Here is a 12,532-nt window from a genome sequence, read left to right on the forward strand (position 1 = left end):
GCTTAGAAACTAGAAAAAGAGGGTACTTGTATACAGTGCTTTCTCCATTGTGGCCACAACCACCTTGGTTTGAATCAGAGCCACAGCTCCAAGTCTATTTTTTATTTTATTTAAAATGAAAAGAAAGGGTACCTCCAGAATCTTGGGCAAAAGTTTTAGCTCCTCGTTCATCAACTGAAGGCATTGTTTTCTTCTGGAAATAAGGAGTTTCCTTGACCTGAATATTGTAAATGAAAAATTATGCTCTTGAGTCCTCCTCTTTACACTGGTAAACATGTAGATTTAGGACCTGCTGCTAATAGAGATTTTAAAAGAAAAGCACTGTATTATAGCCCGACACTGCTGTAAACTTAACAACTGCAGCTTCCTAATCCCTTCTCTGTGTAAATCTCCCAAACGACAGAAGGAGAACTTCATGTGTAGTAGCATCACAACACCAAGCTGGAGCTGACACAGTAAGATACAAATTCTCAGGACAGAAACATTGGTATGTGGACACACCTGGAATATTTCGTTTATGTCAACTGGGAGGGCAAGGCCAATGTAATCGTCAGAACTGCCAAAAGTAGCATTGGACACCATGGATCGAACGGAAGAAGAACGTTGCAACGTGTTTTGGTTAATAGGACTTAGTAAGTCTTCTTTGTCTAGTGACGAGGCGTAACTTAAAGCTCTCATGAATCTGTAATGAGCACAAAACAAGCAAGTGTCCAATTATATATTTTGAAAGTAACCTCCCATAAACACAGTGGGTTTTTTTATACTTTGTATCTTATTCAAGGCAATATCGTTTAGAATAGTTCATACACCATGTTTTACAAAAATAAGCTTAAGGAACTCAGATAAGCTTGCTGATTTCAGTACCATCCGGGAAAAAAGTATTATTTAGGTTCCTAGCCGGAGTTTTAAGCAAGGCTGGCAGATCAATGACAGATCTCCCAGCACCTCACTTGCTTTTATGCTTAATGGAATGTGTGAAGGGGTCTCTGGAACCACCATTTCCCTCAGAGCCTGTATTTAGAACACAAGGAGATGACCTGGTAAAGGTGCTTTGAAGGTGAAGGCAAAGACGGAAAGCAGAACTACTCAGGTAACCAGAGCTTAGGTAGCCACTTAAATGCAACAGAGTCTTGTCACTTAGGCAATGCAGCAGCAGCAGCAGCAGCATGGTGAACATTTCAAAGGATGCTCCAGTTGTGCCTTGTGGCTCTTCGGCATTGGCACATAGCTTCTTTGGAACACAAGCCAAATTTTTGGCTAATTTTCCATGACTTTGAAACAGTGGATTGTTTTCCTGAGGACTGTAAGCCGGAAAAATGTTTGTCCCTAACAAAGAAAAATCAACCAGAGAAAAACCCTTACCTGTTTGGTGTTAGTCGGGAGTCTAGGCTACCAGATTTCATTGTAATCGTGTCGGTGAAGAGCACATCCTTTGCAGGAGATGCCAGGGCTTCTGAATGAGACAAAGAAGGATGCATCCTTTGCTGCTGCAAGCGTTTTAGCGTTGCGTACCCAAAGGCATCTCGAGAACTGGTGTAGCTGAAGTTGTAGTCGGCCAGGCTCTTTATCGTAGCAAGCGAAGGCGCTTTTAGCGACTGTGCCCTCCGAGGAAGGGTATGCGAGGAGCCTGGTGGTACCAGGGAGACGGAGTTTGATTTTGAGAGAGGCAGGTGGTTGGACTGCGGGGTTGAACAATGGATCATCTTAACTGTCTTGGTACTCACCACAGTACTTAAACTCCCACAGTCCGTGTCCATGTTTGTAGTGTCCACTCCCACTGTTTCCCGTGAAGGGCTTGAGCTCATTGAACTGATCCCACTTGTTGTGGTATCTGTGTTGAAACTCAAGCTACGGCTTTTGAAATGAGTCTGTGTGGAAACTTCTCCCATTAGCCTCTCTCGGCTGGTGTTTTCTCTGTGGTTTTCATGGCAAAAGCTTTTGGGAAGCTTTAGTTCATTTTCACCAATACTTGGGGAGCTGTCTACATCTTCACTGTGCCTACCACCAACAAATGAAGTTTCTAGTTTCAGGGTGTGGATTTTAGGCACCCGGAAAATAGGGGTAAATTCATCCCCCTGGGTAAAATCCATGCTGCTGGAAGGCTCAGTTACTGTACGATTTCGCCTCAAGCCCAACTTACTTTCTGACAGTTTCCCTCCTTTAGGATCACTGCTACTCCTATGCTTTTTATTAGGCAAGGTTAGAGAATTTAAAAAGCGATTCTTCACAAGCCTGCTGGAGGCAAAAAAGGGGAAGGGACTGCGATCCTTATCCTTTAAGGGGCCAGTTCGGTCATAGGCATTCTGCTCCGCATCTTCTGAGATGTCTAAGAAGAAGGTACTGGTAGAGGTGCTACCAATCCTATCGTCTTCCAAAATAAACATACCTGAAATTAACGATAAGAGCTTGTATTACTGAATGCGGTTTTACAAATCTATACTCCAGACATAAAACTCCTAAGTTTTCTGATTTTGAAAGCTTTGACTAGTAAAGCTAGTTCTCCAAGTCCCAGGGAACAGCTGGAAGGAATAGAATACAGAAGCCTGGCAAATGCTAAGTGAGTATGAGATTGATCACTGCCTGGATAGGAGACCATCTGGAAATCCTTCAATTCTACTACAGCATTCTACAAAAAACTGGCAGAAGCTACATTCTCTACAGTTTGATACTGAGTTATGTATTAATTGATTTACAAGATAACATATACAGAAGCTTTGTAGTTTTTTTTCCTGCTGTCAAGGCAATTTATTTTATAATATATTGCCTTTCAGTATGAGGTCAGTAATTGATTTGATTTTTTATATATTTTTATACTTATTATTTTTTATTTTGGAAATATAGGTTTAAAAGACATTTTTATGTCTTTTTTAGGTTTTACTCTTTAATGCAGACCAACCTTGGCCCTTTGTTAATTATGCATTTTTTATGATGCTTTCTCTTTGTATATTGTTAGTTATTATTTCACAACCGAGGAAGACAATTGTCAAAACACACTTGTTCTTTTTCTCTCTGTTTTATAAATAAAGGCTATTGTGTATTTATCTGTAGATGTATAGTATTCTAACTATTGCTGTTTTTGAAATATATATATATCTTTTGTGGAAGAAAACTACTGGTTCAGGAGTAGATCATAAGTTTTTTACACTACAATTTTGGAGTTTTTAAAATTTCTATAGGTACTTTTTTCTGCAATTCTTTATTTTTTGGTTTTGATCTTTGCTGCTGTAGCAACAAAGCCAGTTGAGAGCCAGTTGGTGTAGTAGTTAAGAGCGCGGGACTCTAATCTGGAGAGCCGGGTTTGATTCCCCACTCCTCCACTTGAAACCAGTTAGGTGACCTTGGGCTAGTCACGGCTCTCTGGAGCTCTCTCAGCCCCAATCATCTCACAGGGTGTTTATTGTGGGGATAATAGTAACATACTTTGTAAACCACTCTGGGTGGGTATTAAGTTGTCCTGAAGGGTGATATATATAAATCAAATCAAGCCCACAATTGCATTAAAAATATTTGGGCCATGTATGCCTAAATCTTCCCATGACAATTGTTATCAAACATTTCTTATTGTTTACAGTGGCATGTTGATAGTTGTAATGTGTTAATTTTCTTTAAAATTCTCATTTTCAGATTTTATTTACTTTACCACCTATTTTAGAGTTTTGAAGAGAGAAAATACACTTTCAGAAATAATGTTTCATACTAGAGAAATGTATACTTGAAAGTAAGAGTGTACAGTAAAACAGGTTTGGTATAATTTGAATCTGGATAAGGAGTCAAGAAACACTGTAACAAGTAAATGAAAAGCAAGTAACTCTCACTAAAACAAAGTAACAAAAACAGATTTGGAGAAGCAGGCAGTCTGTTTCAGGGTGAAACAAAGTAACAAAAACCGCTTGGAGAAGCAGCCAGCCAGCTTTAAACTGGCTGAGCTACATCTGACAGATAAAACTGAACATATTCAGTTTTATCTAACATAAATGTATTCAGTATCTCTGATCTTATTCAGGATTTTTTAATATGATTCAGTATACCTGGATAATGCTGATTTGGCCATTATCTGGGTATGTATTCAGTATTGACTTCCCCCCAATTTTCCCATTGGAAATATTTTAGGTAATTCTATTCTTCTTTTCTGTCCAGTGGGGAGCCAAAGGATCTTACAGTCCCATTTCCATTCACAAGGGCTCCTTACAAATCTCTGAAAAATCATGCCAGTGAGTCTTATGCTTGCGGAAATAACATTAGGATAGCAAAAATGTGGTTATTCAATAAACATAGTCTGATCTAATTCAACATATCTAGATAGATTATTTAGCACTTCAGCCATCATTCCAGCCATTATTTTAGAATTTTAATTTAACAGGGAATTTGACTTACAAGAATCAAATATTAGGATCCTTAGGGTTTCTTTTTTTAACTTCTTCCCAAATTGCCAAATACGGTCAACTTTCTAAAGCATACTTCTATGGTTTGGCCATTACTAGTGCAAAAGTATTTAAACATTTCATAATACTCTTGTCCAAAATGCTCTGATTCTTTTGTTTTTTAAAAAAATCCTCTGAATTTCAATCGATTGCTTCTTATATTCTTATAGAAGGATTTACGGGTTCCTCTGCCAATATTTTCAAAAATCTTTTCAATGGCTTTTTTACAATATTAGTTTAGTCAGAAAACCTCGTATGACTTTCTTCAGATAAATTACTCAAAGAACGCAGATCTTTATATAAAGTTCCATAAATCTTATCTTCCCTTCCATGGTAATACAAGTTACTATCACATAGTATCACATTCCTCACCCCCCTCATCCACTTGCCCATTTCTGCTAACAGGTGGTATACTGTGGTAGCTAAAGCAAAACAAAAGCTTAGCTGCGAATTATTGAAAAAACTCAAATCTCATCTCGGCCATGCGCTCGCTCTGTGACCTTAAGCGATCCACCTTCTCTTAGTCTCAATGCTGACTTACCCTTAAAAGCTTTGATGTAGGGATGGCAAGATAATGTAACCAAGTGCTTTGAATGTTTGAAAGCAATATGCAAACATTAAGTATTAACTGGCTTATATCAAACAAGCCTTTGCCAGATACAAGCTAGCCATTTTTGTCTGGTAAATCTACAATAGTTTTCTTGCTTCTCTAGCTGTTGTTTAATCTCCAGCTCCTGAATTTTCTAGAACGCACCCAAAGGCTTCTTGATCCTTCTGTTTAAATGTGATGAAATATCTAAACTATGTCCCAATATATGCTTTTGGTTTTAATGATACAAAGCCTAGATTTTCCTCTGAAACTGAAAAAAAGGTATCAGGTCATTCTGCTCTTCTTATCATTGCTCTGAAGAAGCAACTGAACACGTTTCCATGGAAATGAATTCCTTGCTTTATATCAAGCTGTAGCCCAAAGTTATTTGAATGGGTAAAAAAAATGGTCTACATGTGGAATAAAAAGTAAAATAGTTCAAAAACAAATTAACTACAATTGTTTTCCCCTTCCCCTTTCTCATCTTCATAGAAGAAGATAAAATATTCAAGATTAGGAGACAATCACGATGACCACACACACAGGTCACTTCTATCATCTACGGCAGCTAAGAACTTATTTCAAGGGGTCAGAGTCAAGCTCCTGCTGAAGTCTTCCATCAATATCAACAGAACTCAGATTTGCAGGATCACACAATCTATATACTTTTCAGAATGAACAGCTGCTGGTGCTGCTACACGTCCTTACTTGATGGTGCCGATTCGCTTTCGCTGTTGTGCCTTGAACTGGTAGATTCTGAGTTCAAGCTAAGTGTGCTGGGAATAGAGGAGAGTTCGTTGCAGAGTTGCTCCATGTCATCAGGGACTACTGGCCAAGGCTGCCGACGGCTGTGTCGTACTGCATCCCAATTCTGATGCTTTAGAATGTCACAGCCTTGCTTTGTTTTGGCTATTAGACCAAGCACGTAGACACAGGTCCTGTATTTTCAAGACAGAAATCTTTAAAAGACTTTAAACAAGAATATATTTTTGTTTAACAGGCAGCAAGTCTCTAGCGTGTGTCTGTATACACAAACACACACTTGTGTAAGCTAAGTAGGGCTGACCCTGGTTAGCACATGGATGGGAGACCACCAAGGAACTCCAGGCTTGCTACGCAGAAGCAGACAACAGCAAACCACCTCTGTTCATCTCTTGCCTTGAAAACCCTATAGGGTCACTATAAGTTGGCTGCAACTTGACACCACATATACGTTATTCTTTTTTCTAAGAAAAGCAATTACATTTTTGTCACACAAATTACTTGTGAAATACAGAGTAGACAAAGTCCTATATTATGCCTGCTCAAAAATGTAGGCTTCAAGACTGAATAGGATTAATAATAATAGTAACAACAACAACATTCATTTTATATACCACCCTTCAGGAGAACTTAATGCCATACTCAGATAATGTTACAAAGTGTGTTATTAGATGTTACTATTTTAACTGAAGTGACCTAATGAGTAGCAGACACAAAGCAGAGTAAGACATTTAACAGTTAAATTGTGGGAGTGATATTGGACTTACTACCTTGCATGTTTTGATATTTATTAAAATATTGGTCCATGCTTTATTTTTAATAATATACAGAAGAATAAAGATCCACTCCCAAACAACATTGTACTAAATTGTGCACGTGTGTAGTGTGTACATGTATTTTTGTCAATTTATTTTCTGTTACCTGACCAGCAGGATTACCCCTGTACTCTACAGCAATACATTTGCAAGAGTGTGTGTCCAGTGTTTATAGTATTATTTGAAAACAATAGTAGATGCTATGCCAGGGCATCAGCAAGGGTGCAAAACTAATGACCAACATTATCAACAGCTATACAAAGAGGCCTATGGATAAATTCTAGGCTGTTCTTGTGGGTTGCATGTTTTTTCTCCTAAGATCGTTCAGGACGCTATACTATTTGCAAAGAATGGAGGTGCAGGCTGCAAATCATCAAATGGTTTTACAAAGCCCTCAGTTGCTTAAGACACTGTCAAATTCTACATACCCCCTAATAGATAAGACTTCGCAATGTTGGGCAAGGGTCAATATATCAGGAATCACATTTTCTTCTTGAAGCAAATTCAGACCCCAGTTTGAAGATCCAATATTGCCCTGGAATGAGAACACGACCTGTGATTAAGCTGAACGTGGAGATACCAGTAAAACCATTTGACAAAACGTAATATGATGAAGTGGTAAAGCGTATTTGAAATATATTTTGTATATGATCAAATGCTGCATAGGTACCAACTTTCTACCCAATATCAACATTCCCTTAAAATCCTTCCCAACCTCAAAATAAATTCTGTTATAACCTTGGCAGAAAGTAACATGTTTATATTTGCTTTACTCTGACATAAATCATAATTAATTTGGCTATAAATATAGAGAGAAGGAAGATGTTCCAAAGGACCTAAACTCTTATTTTCCAAAAAAGCACACCCAAGTGTTCTTTCTCACAATAAAAAGAAAAAAGCAAATGGACTTTAACACTGAAATCTGATTTTTTTTTTAAAAAAAAGCCCTGTCAGAGCAACATTGTGTAATTTAGGAACTAAATGTATAGCAAGTGGTAAATAATACAAAATTGAGGACATTTAATGGACAACATTACAAGAACAAACAGCTCTATGTGTATTCTTTACTGGTGTTTATGGTTAGAGAAAATTGAAAGATCTGGTAGATTTATTTTTTGTAACTAACCAGTGCCCACAGAGCAGCCTTTAATTGCTTTATTCCTTCCCATTTATCCAGCATAGGGGAACGAACGGTGTAACTCAGATCAGGAACAATACTCTAAAGAAAAACAAAACAAAAAGTACCTCAATATTCTCAATTCTGAGTCATGTATAATTTAAGTTGCTTTTTCAACATTAATCAGCAATTGAAACAAAATACAAATAAGTTAATCTTTTTATTGTTCTCAGTATAACTCTCTCTTTATTATTACAGCACTTAGCCAGTACGTTAACCATAAAATTTAAGTGCACATTTTACAACCATTTGAAACATGAAGCATATAAATATATACAATTTAAAAACATAATTTCCTAATATCTATCAAAATTTGTAAAAACCAGGAAGTCAGCATAATTCTAAGCAAGCAACCGAAATGGAGGCCTACACTCTAATGGGCTTTAACGACCAGAGCACAAAATTTCGCTATCTGGTGTAATGCAGTAAAATCTGAGTTTGACAGCAGTTTCTCTAATTTTTTCTTATCCGAATGTTCTGAGATATCATCCAGAAAGGGAATAATAAATCTCATACGTGCTTCCTTATAGAAAGGGCATCTCAGGAAAACATGTTCCTGGTTCTCAGTATAATAACTTCTAACAAGCTAAATCACTGAGAGTACTGGCAATTAAATGGAAAATGACCACTGGTGGAATGAATAAAGATATCTGAAACAATGATAGCTACTCTGTTCTACTTAGGATGTAAACAATTTTTCCTGTTTCATGATTATTAATAACTATGAATGGAGTCAGATTAGACAATGGCTGCTTTTCTTCAATGCAGTGATTTTTTTAAAAAAAATCAGAAATTAACATAGCTAGAAACCACAAACTATTAAGCTAAGAGGAGTCCTAACTTGGGACATTTCAGAATCAACCAGTTGCTTCCTGGCTAACACATCTTAAGAGCTTGTTCACACTGTTTTTACAGTATTTTCACACAATTGCTCATATTTTCTGCATGGAAGGCCAGACAACAGAGTAGGAAGTTGATATGTATGGGTGAGATATACCTGCATGAAAAATCATGGGCACTGGTTAGGCAGTCACGTGACTAGACAAATTACTACCTTTTTCTGTACTTTTTACATAAAGTTCCAGGTTCAGTTTTTGTGTCATCCACTGTGAAGTACAGCATGTGCTCCAGAAACGAAAAGTAATTCAGCTGTTACAACAGCAAAAGTGTGAGAAAAAAGAATGTTGCATTGTTTCCCTTTCCCACTGCTTCATCATTCAGAGCTGCTGGGAACATTTTTTCTCCCATAGGTAGGGAAGGATTTTAAAACACCTTAAGTTATAGGTTAAAGCAGATTCAGTAGTAAAACTGCTTACTAAAGACAGTATGTTGAAGAATCATACCCTGCTTCCTTTTCTTATGGGGCTTAAAGAGGTAAAAGTCAAGCCATCTGAATCAGTACTACCGAAATCAAAGATGCTAAAATAAATTCTAAGAGGGCATTAATATATATAATGCTAGCTTTTTTTTTAATTAGCTAAATTAAAGTTCCTTACCTGAGCTTCCAACAAATGGCAGCCTGTTTTGTGGTGTACCAGTTGACCATAAAGGTGAACTGGCAGATAGACATGTGGCCGTTGTAATCTGGTAGAAAAAAAAATGGTCTGATTTCACAGTATTAATTACAACAATCTCAAATGCCAGTTATTTCATTTTGCATAGCCACTGCTTTTACAAACCATTCAAGATTTTTTGCAATTTAGCTTACCTTTGGTTGCTCCGACGAACATAATTATCACCATCAACAGGTTTGCGGTAAGTGGTAAGCGCTTCATTAAGTTGCTCCTCTATCAACTCAACATATTTTAAATTATATTCCTATAGTGGCAATTGAATACAGAGTCCATCAGAAAAATATTTTATATTTTTCTTTGTGTACAATAATCTGCTATGATTTGAGGAATTTCTTTCTACTTTTATCATTACCAAAGTGCTATTGTAGATTTCATAAGTGAAAATTCAATTCAAAAATGCAAAAAGAACTTTAGAATCAACATATTTATTGTTACAAAGAAAACATTTCTCCACTGGTCATAACGGTTAATAAAGCAAGATGTCACATTACACCAAGGAACATTCCAGCATAGTAAACTAACCTATAGAAGTGTGAAATTGACAAGAAGAAAAAATACATTTGAAATTATAAGTTCTAAGGAACATATTAGATTTGTGAAAAAATACCTTCTGCCATTTTTCCATTTGTTTTGTCACATATCCTCGTTCATTGAGATAGGAAAACCCTTTTGGAATTGACAGAAATCTGAAAAAAATACACTGTTTATTAGTACGAACACTAATAATGTGAATTGGCTTTTATTAACCTGAAATGCCGTATTTAATAATGTATCAACCTTAAGAGCAGAAGCAAACCCTTGTCTCCTAGGTGAGACAGTGCTGGTTTCATCTGGATGAGGGCATGAAGGTTTGCCTAAAAAAGAAAAGAAAAACGTAACTTCAGACAGGTGAAAATTGTTTATGATAGTAGTGGAATTCACTTCAGATCACACCAGCATGTTTGCATGTCATTAGGTGAAACAGTATATGAACCATATTAGTTGGCCATTTCTACTTAAGAGTCTTATTTTAAAATCTGCTCTTGAAAACAATTCTTGGTTTATGACAGACGTACTCTCGAGTTCATTCCTTGCTGCCAACCTTTTATGCAACCACACTTAGGAAAAGTCACCAGCACAAATTACACCACATCTTAGAGGAGCCGTGTAATATAAAAGTTTTCCATCAATACACAAAATATAATCAATATCAAAAGTGAGAAAGTGTAGGAGCCTATGCTTTGTCCATGGAAGGCATTCCCACAGAACAGATCTATCACCTGTGCCTCCTGCTACTGAGAATCAGAGCACTCTTAGGAACTCAAGGAGATTTATTTAGTGAGTAAAATTTTATCCCGCCCTGTTTCCAAAGAGCTCAGGGTAGCAGACATGTCTCCCTTCCTCTGCACAACAGTCTGGTCAGGCTGGGAGTGTGACTGGCCCAAAGTCATCTATATAGTTTCATGGCATAGTGGGGATCTTCCAACCCCTGGTCCAACACTTCAATATTGATGGGGAAGCACTGCAGGAAGAGCGGGGATTTGCTAGCAATCCTCCCTCCTTCTCTTATAAGAGGCAATCTGTGCTGGACCCCCCACCCACTGGCATAGTTTTTTAAGAATAAGGTAGAATGATCTGCTTCATGAATGCCTTCCCCTCAGATACATCACAATGTGTGTTTATGTCTTAATGAACTGCACAGAGCTGCCTGCATTCCTCACCTTGTCTTCACAAGCCTCATCAAGAATATCAAGAGCTTCAGAGGAAATTGCTTTATTTTTGTCATGCAGCTGAGTGACTAATAATTCTATTCCCCAGTTGCTGAAGAACTCTACATTGGCTCTCAGCAGTACTCGTAAATGTTTTGTAGCATATAATCTGCAGCTCTACAAAAGGTAAAAAGCAGAAAAAAAATGGAAATCAGCATTCAAGACCTTGATTGATTGATTGATTGATTACATCTGTAGCCTGCTCTCCCTGCAAACGGGCTCAGAGTGGATAACATCAAAATTACATTTACATTGAAACTGTAAACATTGAAACCACAACAAATAACAGTTCAGTCATAAAACCAATTCTAGATGGCAGCCCATTTCCCCCAGCCCCAGTAAAACATTTTCATGGGGTGGGAGGTGAAGAACAGCAGTGGTCCACCGATGGAAAACCAGGGTGGGGGTTTCACTACTCCCCCAACAGGAGACCGGCAGGAAATTCACCCATGGCTCAGCCTCAACCATACGCCTTGAACATTTGCTAAAATCACAGGCATGTATGTATTCACAATGGCTGTGATACATGTGCTACTGAAATCAGCATCAAATCCAAATAATACGTGGCTTTGAGGCTGTTTTGCTCCATAAAATTTTAAATCCTAGCATGTTGCCATGAGGTTTAGAAATTCCAGGGTTTAAATGAAAACTCAAGCTACTGGAGTAGAATTGTAAGTTGCCTGAAAGTGTGCTTCGAAGCAAAGCACACTTTTGATTTCTGAAGGTAAAGTTATAACAATACGTGGAACTCAAATTGTGTATTAGGTTTCCAGTGTTTTATCATGCAATATTATTATTTTACATCCAGTTTGGTATAGTGGTTAAGAGTGCTGGGACTCTAATCTGGAGAGCTGGGTTTGATTCCTCACTCCTCCACTTGAAGCTAGCTGGGTGACCTTGGGTCAATCACAGCTTTGAGAAGCTCTCTTAGTCCCACCCACCTCACAGGGTGATTTACAATGAGTGGGTGTTAAGTTGTCCTGAAGGGCAGTATGTAAATTGAATGTTGTTGTTATTATTATATCACACTGAGCAGCTTGAATAGCCTAACTGGCCTGATCTTGTTTGAGCTCAGAATCTAAGTAGGGCCAGCCAAGGTTAGAACTTGGATGGGAGACTTCTACCCCAGGATAGAGGTTGCTATGAAGAGGAAGGCTCATCTCTGAAAACTCCATAACCTTGGAGCCAGAATGACTTGGTTGTGATTTGACGCCACACAAATTGTGTGCTTAGGGTGACAGCTGAGCAAGTTATCCAGTCAGCTCTGTGTCTGACTGGGAATAAAGAAGTTGGTTCAAGGTCACACAAACAGTTTTATGACCCAGGATCTGAACAGAGACTTCCCTGGCCCAGTCCTACTCTATCCACTATACTGCACTGTAAAAACAGGAACAAATCCACTCATACTTATATACTGATCAGCAGGTAAGTGTGTGTGACCTGTCT

General features: G+C 37.8%; 1 protein-coding gene across 1 annotated transcript in view; it reads right to left on the bottom strand.

The window, feature by feature from the left end:
* RICTOR (RPTOR independent companion of MTOR complex 2) overlaps positions 1-12,532 on the bottom strand; it is an 80,889-nt gene that overhangs the window by 10,154 nt on the left and 58,203 nt on the right. Inside the window, exons 23-33 of the mRNA XM_054986497.1 lie at positions 11,039-11,203; positions 10,116-10,192; positions 9,946-10,024; positions 9,473-9,582; positions 9,261-9,348; positions 7,714-7,806; positions 7,016-7,122; positions 5,719-5,948; positions 1,363-2,386; positions 502-682; positions 133-217 (exon numbers count right to left, since the gene is read on the bottom strand). Coding sequence (XP_054842472.1) covers positions 133-217; positions 502-682; positions 1,363-2,386; positions 5,719-5,948; positions 7,016-7,122; positions 7,714-7,806; positions 9,261-9,348; positions 9,473-9,582; positions 9,946-10,024; positions 10,116-10,192; positions 11,039-11,203 — 2,239 coding nt within the window. The remainder of the gene's footprint in view (positions 1-132; positions 218-501; positions 683-1,362; positions 2,387-5,718; positions 5,949-7,015; positions 7,123-7,713; positions 7,807-9,260; positions 9,349-9,472; positions 9,583-9,945; positions 10,025-10,115; positions 10,193-11,038; positions 11,204-12,532) is intronic.

The sequence above is a fragment of the Eublepharis macularius genome, chromosome 8 (genome assembly GCF_028583425.1).
Source record: "Eublepharis macularius isolate TG4126 chromosome 8, MPM_Emac_v1.0, whole genome shotgun sequence".
In the NCBI taxonomy this organism is placed as follows: Eukaryota; Metazoa; Chordata; class Lepidosauria; order Squamata; family Eublepharidae; genus Eublepharis; species Eublepharis macularius.